Source organism: Apodemus sylvaticus, chromosome 6 (assembly GCF_947179515.1).
Source record: "Apodemus sylvaticus chromosome 6, mApoSyl1.1, whole genome shotgun sequence".
NCBI lineage: Eukaryota > Metazoa > Chordata > Mammalia > Rodentia > Muridae > Apodemus > Apodemus sylvaticus.
Genome location: NC_067477.1, coordinates 126,717,964 through 126,728,691, shown reverse-complemented (window position 1 = coordinate 126,728,691; position 10,728 = coordinate 126,717,964). Strand labels below are relative to the sequence as shown.

Below are 10,728 nucleotides of genomic sequence, written 5' to 3'. Positions count from 1 at the left end.
CCTCCTAGAAGTTAAAGATACTCCCCAGGCTAGTACGCAGGACCTTAGATCCTGTGCAGGCTGTGCACTTGTTCCTCAGCTTGTCCCGACACCTGGAGGGGCCCAGACACTGATGGCGGCTTGCTCCTTTATGTACCATAGACTAGTTGAATGCATGTTGTATGGGAAGCAGCTGCGGCAGGGGCTCAGCCTTCTGGGGCCCTACCATCTTCAGGAAGGAGAGAGACCAGAGTCTTCAGGATATAGGTGAGACAGGCAGGTGGCATGTGTGCATGTGATGGACTGCTCATTGGGTGGGCGACTGAGAGCTGGGAACTGCTTCCTGGTGAGTATACTGATTCCTTCATAGGGCAGTTCCACCTGTGAGCATGGCTGTGAGGTGGAGTAACACTAGTTGCCCCTGCAGCATCACAGAAGACCAGCCCATCCTGAGAGGTGAATAAATTTGCCCCATAGACAGAGGGTTCCAACTCCTGGGAGCGTGGATTGGACGGTTCCTTGGCATTCATTCCCCGATGGACACATTCATTCATTCTTTCATTCATTCCCTGATGGACTCATTCATCCATTCATTCCCTGATGGACTCATTCATTCATTCCCTGATGGACTCATTCATTCATTCATTCCCTGATGGACTCATTCATTCATTCATTCCCTGATGGACTCATTCATTCATTAATTCCAGGATGGACTCATTCATTCATTTGTACCAAGCCTTATTATAATTCTGATGCCTTCCTTCCTTTTTCAGTTACAACTGCTACATATATATATATATATATTTTTTTTTTTTTTAAAGAATTTATTGGGGCTGGAGAGATAGCTCAGCAGTTAAGAGTGTTGACTACTCTTCCAGGGGACCTGAGCTCCAGTCCAGCAACCACATGGTGGCTCACAACCATCTGTAATGGGATCCAGTATCCTCTTCTGGTGTGTCTGAAGAGACAGTGTACTCACATTCATTAAAAGTACATAAATCTTTAAAAGAAGAATTTATTTACTTTTTATTTTTAATTTTGTATCTGAGTGTGAGTATGTGTAAAGGAATGCAATTCCCTTGGAGGCCAGGGAAGGTGCCGGACCCCCAGAAGCTAGACTTACAAAGAGGTTTGAGCTGCCTGCCATGGGTGCAAATTTGGCTTCTCTGGAAGAGCAGCAGTGCTCTTAACTGCTGGGTCGTCTTTCCAGCTGAACATTTACTTATTTAGTTTTATACTTTTTATTATTTGTGTGTGTGTGGTGTGTATTTGTATTTATATTTGCTTCAGGGAACCTGTCAAGGTCACAGGATAACTTGTGGGAGTCCGTTCTCCTTCTACTATGTAGGTGCCAGGGACTGAACTCAGATGGTCAGTCTTTGCAGCAAGCTCCTTTACCTGCTGATCCATCTTGCCAACCCTGGTGAAAACCATCACAGTGTAGGTAGAATGTAAAGTCACAGCCTGGAAGTGATCACTGGGAGAGAGGTAAGTATAGATTAGGGAGAGACTTGAGGACTGGGCTCCTGGACAATATTTAGATGAAAAGAAAATGAAGAAGAACCAGGGAAGAAGGCAGAGAAGGCACAGCTTGGGAGAACAGAGGAAACCCACAGAGCAAGTGTCTCAGAGCCTAAGCTAAGGGAGGTGGGGAGCTGAGGTGGGAAGAAGTGACCGAAATTGAACTATTGGATTTGACAATGAATGAGCCCCTGGGACTCTCACAAGAGCAGTCTTGGTGCCTTGTAGAGGCTTCAGGATCAGAATGATGCTTTGAAAACAGTGGTCCTCAACCTTCCCAACACTGTGACCTGCATTTTAACACCTGCATGTTGTGGTGACCTCAACCCTATTATTTTGATGCTATCTCTTTTCTTTTCTTTTTAAGATTTATTTATTTATTATCTGTAAGTACATTGTAGCTTACAGAGGAGGGCATCTGATCACATTCTGGATGGTTGTGAGCCACCATGTGGTTGCTGGGATTTGAACTCAGGACCTTCAGAAGAGCAGTCAGTGCTCTTAATTGTTGAGCTATCTCTCCAGCCCTTGATGCTATTTCATAACTGTTATTTTGTTGTTATGAATTATAATGTAAATCTCTGATATGTGACCTCTGTGAAAGGGATCAGGAGCCACAGGTTGAGAACCACCACTTTAAAGATCTCACAGTGTGAAGAATCTTGTTTCAAATTTGAAAAGTGAAATTACACTTCTTGTGGCATTGAGGATCAAACTTGGGGCTTTGTGTGTGTTACACAAGCCACTACCAAAGAAGCTGTCTCCAAACCCACTGAGCCTCAGGTCTTAAAATTTCCAATTCATTTTTAAGCAGATACATAGAAACAAAAATTTCCAGATTAAGCTTTAGGTGATATTTTGATAATAGGTATACATTATATAATGCTACATCAGGTCTAATGTATCTAGAAACATTTTCCTTCTTTTCTCCTGGGAAACATCTCACCTTTGTTTGGCCACTGCTGTGTATTCATTGGAGAAATAGAACTCCAGTTCTTTGCCTGTTTTCTAAATAGCTGTGTGTGTGTGTGTACATAGTCATGTGTACTTTTGATTTTTTCAAAACCTATTTTTAATGATGGTTCTTAAATGTTTTAACCTTTCTTTAGTCCACCTCCCATCAGAGGCAGTGGGAAAGAAGGGATACGGGGAAAGTGGATCTGTTTAGAAAGGTTCTTTGGAGTGAACCTTTTGGAGAACGTTTGTCGTTTCACAGGTCAGCAGCTACAGCTCGATCCACTCTCGAGGACATCACGGATACACCAGCAGTCCAATTCAGTAGAGTCAGGACAGCAAACACGAATCAGCGGTGGTGGCACTACTAGCAGAGACAGGCAGGCCTCAGCCTCAGCACGAGTCAGCAGGAGGGGTCAGCAGGGACACAAGCTGTGTCTCTCTCAGAGAAGACACAACACCTACAGTCATTGCTCAGCTAGAGGAAGCCTAGCTCAGCCTCCGTCACTGTCCATTGAGTCCTAGTTATACCCTCCAAACATTACGTGTCCTCCACCGGCCTTGCCTCAGCATGTGTGTCTGACGTGCTTCTGCCTGGCCACCTGAGTCTGTGGAAGTGACAAGAAACTTTAACACACCATCAGAAATTTTTTGGTGCATTTCTTTCTCTGGAGTCCTGACAAATGCAGCTCAACTACACGCGTGTGTTTAGCAGAGAATCTTACCATGTGTCTTAATGTTTGTTTTAATAGAACATTTTTTTTACCTGTGTCCTCTTTTTTTTTTTTTTTTTTTTTTTTTTGGTTTTTGGATTTGGTTTTTTCGAGACAGAGTTTCTCTGTGTAGCCCTGGTTGTCCTGGATCTCACTCTGTAGACCAGGCTGGCCTCGAACTCAGAAATCCACCTGCCTCTGCCTCCCAGAGTGCTGGGATTACAGGCGTGCGCCACCACTGCCCGGCTACCTGTGTCCTCTTAAGCTAAACGTTCCTTTCTGTGTTTGCCCCAACAGAGCTCCATCCAGCCGACATTCCAAAGAATGCTTAAGTTTCCACTTCAGTCATGTGCATGTACATGTGTGTATGTGTGTACATGTGTGTATATACTCATGTGTGCATATGTGTGTGCATATAATATACAGTAATGTATGTATATTTAGCCTTGTTTTGACCATAAAATCTGTAATTCTACTGCTGTACTTTTCACACTTCCTCAGGTAGGAGGATGACTGGAATGTCTCACTTCTTGGAAGGGGCAGGGCCAATAGCTTTTTATTTGCTTATTTATTTATTTTTATGTATATGATGAGTACACTGTAGCTGTACAGATGGTTGTGAGCCATCATGTGGTTACTGGGAATTGAACTAAGGACCTCTGCTTGCTCTGGCCCAAAGATTTATTTATTTATTATTATTATATGTAAGTACACTGTAGCTGTCTTCAGACACACCAGAAGAGAGTGTCAGATCTCATTACAGATGGTTGTGAGTCACCATGTGGTTGCTGGGATTTGAACTCAGGACCTTTGGATGAGCAGTCAGTGCTCTTAACTGCTGAGCTATCTCACCAGCCTGGCCAGTAGTTTTTGAAAGCAGATGGTTTAGGAGGAGAGGAAGAAAGATTTTGACATAAAGTTTTTTCTAAATTCATGTGGGGCTGAGACGAGTCCCGTGGAGAAGCCCCTGCCTCCTGTCCCGGTGGGTTGGAAACCCGGGATCTGATGTCGTCTGTCAGTGTCACATGTGTAGGTCCCTCTTCCTTTGCAGGCCACTGGGAGGAAAAATGGCCAACGATACACCAGGCTTCTACATGGACAAACTTAATAAGTACCGCCAGAAGCACAGAGTAACCATTACGTATAAAGAACTTACTACTACAGGACCTCCACACGACAGAAGGTAGGCTGCCATCAGCAGAGGTGTGGTTAGGGCCAGGGATAAGGCTCAGGCAGTGAGAGTTCTTACTGTGTAAGTATGAAGGCCTGAGTTTGAATCCCCAGCACCACATAAAAAGCTGAGTGTGCCGAAGTGCATCTCTGTAAATCCAGCATTGGGTAGGACTGAGACAGGAGGATGGCTGGGGCTTTCTGGCTACCAGCCTAGGTCTAAGTTCAGTGAGGGACCCTGTCTTAAGGGAATAAGGCAGAGCGTGATAGCATTACCTGGAATCCTTTTCTGAGCTCTGGGTACACACAGGAACTTCACTCCCCCAGCGTGTGCATGTACCACATACAATCTACTGAGCAAAAAATGAAAAGGATGGAAAGAACGTATGGTCCAGGAAATGGGGGTATAGTTCAGTAGTGCAGCCCATGCTTAGAACACACAAGTCCTGAGTTCAGTTTCAGGTACTTAGTAAAGCAAACAGACAATAAGCCATCTGTCTCTGTAAGTGTAAAGTAGAAGAGACAGCTCTGGTGCAATCCGATACTTCAGCTCCGTAGCGAAGCTGTCAGAGTCCTGTGAGAGTCCTTGAGACAGAGCCTGGTAGCTTCAGAAGCCTGGAGAAGAAACATGGGGGCCGGAGCAACGACTTAGAGAGGAAACACATTGTGACCTGAGTTTTTCTCTGGAGCCCACGTGGTGGAAGGAGAGACTAGATTTCCAAAAGTTGTCCTCTGACTTCCAACAAGCATGTCCTATCATGAGTATACAGGCAACATATACTCATATACCAAAGCAACATATACTCCAACCCACCCCCACATCAAATAAATACATGCACATACACACATACATACATACATACATGCATACATACAATACATACATACATATGTAGAAAAAACTAAGCATGGCAGCTCATGCTTATAATATAAGCATGATATTATATATAATATAATATATATAAAACTTAGGCAGCTGAGGCGGGAAGATCGTTGTGAGTTTGAAGCCAGCCTAGGTTATATAGTAAGACGCTGTATCTCGATAAGTAACTAAATAATAATAACAAGAAGAATAAAGAAAAGGAAAAAGGAAGAATAAAAATTGCATACTTTTCCATACTCTAAGAAGTTATTGTTATTGGGGGGAGGTGCTTAACATCTGTGAGCCTGGTTCGAATCCTGCAAGGTACTTGTGGGATGGGGGCAACTGGAGCGCTTGTTCTTGGCTAAATTACAAGCCATGTAATGTATTGCAAACACTGTCTTTTTAACCAGGTTTACGTTTCAAGTTATAATAGACGAGAAGAAATTCCCAGAAGCCGAAGGCAGATCAAAGCAGGAGGCAAAAAATGCTGCTGCCAAATTAGCTGTTGATATACTTACTAACGAAAACAAGGTGAGTTTTATCCCTTATTAAAGGGAGTCTGTGTGCCTGTGTGTGTGTGTCTGTGTGTGTGTGCATGTGTATGTGCTTGTGTGTGTCTGTATGTGTCTGTCTGTGTGTGTATGTGTACGCGTGTGTGTGTCTGTGTATGTACTTGTGCGTGTATGTGTGTGTGTCTGTGTGTGTGTGTGCCTGTGTGTCTGTCTGTGTGTGTGTGTGCCTGTGTGTCTGTCTGTGTGTGTGTGTGCCTGTGTGTCTGCGTGTCTGTGTTTGTGCCTGTGTGTGTGTGTCTGTGTGTGTGTCTGTGTTTGTGCCTGTGTCTCTGCGTGTCTGTGTTTGTGCCTATGTGTGTGTCTGTGTGTGTGTCTGTGTTTGTGCCTGTGTGTCTGTGTGTCTGTGTATGTGTGTCTGTGTTTGTGCCTGTGTGTGTGTCTGTGTTTTTGCCTGTGTGTCTGTGTGTGTCTACGTGTCTGTGTTTGTGCCTGTGTGTGTGTCTGTGTGTGTGTCTGTGTTTGTGCCTGTGTGTCTGTGTGTGTCTGTGTGTCTGTGTATCTGTGTGTCTGTGTTTGTGTCTGTGTGTGTGTGTGTCTGTGTGTGTGTGTCAGTGTAGACCATTCATTCAAAGCTTTACTTCTTTTTTTTTTCTATCTGCATTTCTTCTGAGTGAGAAATACACTAGGCAACCTGTCCACAAAGTGTGTACCTCTGAGCTCTGACTCACATGCTCTGAAGCACGAGGAAAGATGAGATTGTTCAGTAGGAGATGGGCTGGGATGGTAAGGGCTAGGAGGGGGCCTTTCCACCTCAGGAAGTGAACAAAACAGACAAAGCCACGCAAGAACAATTCTCCTTGAGGGAGATTACAGAGAGCCAACAAAGGAGACATCACATCCCTGAAGACGCAAACAGGTTAAATGGCACATAAGCCAATAACAGCAAAACAGATCTGTTTGGTCTCTGGGGAGTGGGAGGGGTGAATGGTCCTGTGTGCTTAGCATGCGCAAGACCCTGCGTACAATTCTATAACATCAAATAAACAAAACTGTTTGAAGGTATTTGAGCAGAAATTTTTTTATGAAATGAAGATATGATATTAGATAAGATAAACCTCATCGATAGAGGAAAATACAGAAGTACCAAGAACAACATTGATTGGAGGGAAGATGGTGGAGGGGTGCGATTTTAAAAACATGGAGGCAGATGATAAAAAGTTTGTGTTTCCTACGACAATGTCACAACCAGGCGGCTGGAGCAGTGGCTGCAAAATGAGACATAAAGTGATTCATGTGTGAGACAAGAAAGTTTTACCTTCCAACGTACTCTCGGGTAATCTTACTCGAAATGCCATTCTTATAATCAGTTCAAAAGCAGCTGAGCAAAACCACTAATTCTCTTATTAGTAAGCAAAAAACAAAAGTGGAAAGGTTAGATGAACAGGGTATCTTTCCTCTCTCAAAGTCGAAGGAAGACAATCATAACAATGATGGAAACGTGTGTAAAATGGCACAAATAATAAAAGTCAATGAAGCAAAAGACCAAGCCCTGCCCTTTGGTAAGATTAATGAAGGGGAAGCTTTGGCCCAAGCCTGATCTGATAGGAGAGGTCAAGGGTGAGATCGCCATGACGCGGCTTCTGCATCTTTCCCATCAAGCTGTGAAACAACACAGAGAGCTCCTGGGCTCCGCGTGCGAGAAAGGGCGAAAATACATTTTTTCATGGAAGAAGAAGGGGGCGTGTAGCTAGAAAGGGCTCCAGACGTCTAGAATGTTTATCGCTCTGACTGAGGGCCAGAGTTAGGTTCCCAACATGTTGGGAGCTCTCAACCAACCACCTCTAACTAGGGCATCTTCGGCCTCCTTGGGCACCCCTATACCTGTGTGCAGGCACACACACACACACACACACACACACACACACATTTTAAAAGAAGTAAATAAGAGTAATAAAATAAAACGTTAGCCTGGTTTGTTCTGTTTTGATTAGGCAGTCTGGCCTCAAGCTCTCTGTGTAGCTCAGGCTGGCTTCAGGTTGTGTAGCTCAGGTTGGCCCCAGGCTTTCTGTGTAACTTGGGCTGGCCTCCTGTTCGCTGTGTGGCTCAAGCTGGCCTTGATCATTTTGCCTGACTCCCAAGGGCTAGGATAACAGATGCGCACCTGGCTTTTCTTAATGAGACTGTAAAAGGAAACTGAGTGACTTAACAAATTGCATCTTTATAAATGGCTTGGGGAGTGCCATCTCCCCCCCCCCCAAAAAAAGGGAATGAAAAGAAGGAAGAGGAGGAGGGCGTGTAAGATAGTATATATATGGTAACTATCTGAATTCAGCTATTGTGCAGCATATGCATATTTTAAAACATCATGTTATATACCAAAAATATATGCATTTTTAATGTGCTATTTGGGATTTTTTTAATTATAAGAATTTAATTTTTGCAGATTTCGTTTTACTAAAAGACATATAGTTCACTTTTAATAAGACCCCATAACTAGGAAATCCATGACATGTAAGCTGCCCTTCATGTTACTTATTTAGTAATTTCATATAACTCATGGTTTGCATTAAGCACATCTGCTTTTTTTTTTTTTTTTTTTTTGTTCTGTTTTGGTTTTTTTGTAGGTGGATAGTCACACGGATACTCCTGAACATGGGTCATTTGTTGGGAACTACATAGGCCTTGTCAATAGTTTTGCCCAGAAGGAAAAGCTGTCTGTGAATTATGAACAGTGTGACCCCGACTCTCAGTTGCCTCAAAGGTGAGACTTCTACTCTTTCACGTGAACAGGGAAAATGAGGCGTTTCGTATGTAGTCTTCCAGAAACATTTATCCCTTTTTCATACATTCATGATGGAAGGTTTTATATGGCTTATAAATATCTCTTTAATTAATATATCCAACTCCTGGGGCATGAGAATGTGGTTCCTCTTTCCGTCTCACTGCTGGGGGGTGTGAACTCTGCTCAGGCAGGAGGGTGCTAGGCTCCACTCCATTTTCTCAGCCATTGTGCTGCTGGGGTGACAGAACACAGGCGAAGATGGGGGCCCCAGCCCAGGTGAGGTGCAGCACAGGGAGGCTGGGGGGTGTGAACTCTGCTCAGGCAGGAGGGTGCTAGGCTCCACTCCATTTTCTCAGCCATTGTGCTGCTGGGGTGAGAGCACAGGCGAAGATGGGGGCCCCAGCCCAGGTGAGGTGCAGCACAGGGAGGCTGAGGAAGCAGGGGTCCCCAAACTCCTGAATGTCCAGTGGCTGCTTAGCTCAGGGCGAGTGTCTATGTCTGGAGGGCAGAGGGGCCTTCTGCGGAAGACTTAGGCTACCTGGCTCTATATGAGGAAGGCTTCCCCCTGAGTTCTTGATGACAGAGGCAGTCCTTGCATGTCTGAACTGTTTATCCATTGTTCACTGTGGAAAATGGGTGCATACAACTTACTCAGTGTGGACCAGAGATTAAATACCTTTTGTTGGAAGGAGCATCTGGGAAGGGAAACTTATTGGCTAAATCCATGGGGCTGGCCCATCTAGATACCTCATTAGCGTGGAGAACCCTGTATTCTGTGCTATGCGACAAGTGACCTTGCTCTTCATGTGGGGTGTCATGGTCATGTTTTCAAGGACAGAAATGGAGTTGGGAGTAGATGAAGTGCCTACAGATTACCGGTGTTTCTCAACCTTCTCTGTTTTTGTCTGATGACACAGTTCTACTTGCTCCACAGGAGAGATGGCTCAGCTCTTAAAAACACTGAATGCTCTTCCAGAGGACCCAGGTTCAATTCCCAGCACCCACATGGCAGCTCACAATTATCTGTAATTCTTAAGATCTGATGCTCTCACACAGACATACATCTGGACAAAACACTAATGCACATAAAATAAAAAAATAAATTTGAAAAATTAAAAAAAAATCCTGAGGCTGTAGGGTCTACTGTAATCCAATTTGGCTGGTTTACTTTCTGAAATTTCAGTTACCTTTGGTCAACCAGATGGTGAGCTTGGTATAGAAAGCTATTTTAAGAGGAAGAGCACTTCCCAAACCTAGAAGTAGGGCATTCTTCACCAATCATTTTATTTTATTCTTGGCAGTTAGTCTTTTACTATGCCTAGGTTGTGAGGTAAATTTTATCATAGGAATGCGTATAAGAAAAACAATGTATATTTCTATGGTTCGATATAATCCATAGTTTCAGCCATCTACTAATCCTGTCGATAAGAGGGGACTGCTGGTTTTGAGGTGCATCTGAACAATCAGTCCACTAAACTTTTAAAAGAGTTCAGGATGCCGGTCCATGAGGAATGCAGAGTTCTTCCCTTCCCTGAGGCCCCGGCAGCTGCAACTGTGTGAGAATATTTTTGATATGTGAATGAATACTCTCATTTTTCCTAGATTTATTTGTAAATGCAAAATTGGGCAGACTACGTATGGTACTGGCTCAGGTGCTACCAAACAGGAGGCAAAGCAGTTAGCTGCCAAAGAAGCGTACCAGAAGCTGGTAGAGAAAAGCCCAGTGGTATGTGTTATCAATTAGATTTAATTTGTACAATTATGATTCCCTTTGAAATTGACTTCAGGCTAATCTGTTTGCATACTGTGGGCATTTGCCTATTGCATAATGAGTGGTTTCTCCGTTCTGTTTACCAGCAATGACCTATGGACCATGGGGCCACGAGGGTCTGAGTCATAAAGGTTCTATGGCCACTCAGGATTGCTTTTTAAACCTTAGCCCAAACATCCATGAAAAATGTGTTAATTTTGTGATTGCGGTTGTGGACTTGGTGGCCACGGGGAGAGTATGTGCAGACGTGTGTACCCAGTGATGGCCCACCTGAGAGAGGTCAGTCAGCTAACTCCCTGTGTACATGCTAAGGACTGTCCCTTCTTTCAGAAATCTGTCAGAGCATCCTGGAGCCTTGCCACATCTCCATTCAGTGACTACAGCAGCTCGGCTATGACAGATAACTGGTGAGCTTGGGTAGCAAATGTGCTGGGTGAGCTGAGGGTGTGACATGTTTGAGG

At 44.1% G+C, this 10,728-nt stretch overlaps 1 protein-coding gene across 2 annotated transcripts in view; it reads left to right on the top strand.

Moving 5' to 3' along the window:
• The window catches only part of Eif2ak2 (eukaryotic translation initiation factor 2 alpha kinase 2), a 33,542-nt gene that overhangs the window by 878 nt on the left and 21,936 nt on the right, over positions 1–10,728 (top strand). Inside the window, exons 2-7 of one of the 2 annotated variants that reach the window (XM_052186414.1) lie at positions 350–435; positions 4,219–4,350; positions 5,613–5,733; positions 8,339–8,475; positions 10,099–10,222; positions 10,598–10,674. In XM_052186414.1, coding sequence (XP_052042374.1) covers positions 4,235–4,350; positions 5,613–5,733; positions 8,339–8,475; positions 10,099–10,222; positions 10,598–10,674 — 575 coding nt within the window. In that variant the 5' untranslated portion in view covers positions 350–435; positions 4,219–4,234. The remainder of the gene's footprint in view (positions 1–349; positions 436–4,218; positions 4,351–5,612; positions 5,734–8,338; positions 8,476–10,098; positions 10,223–10,597; positions 10,675–10,728) is intronic. The other variant, XM_052186413.1, reaches the window with a different exon arrangement.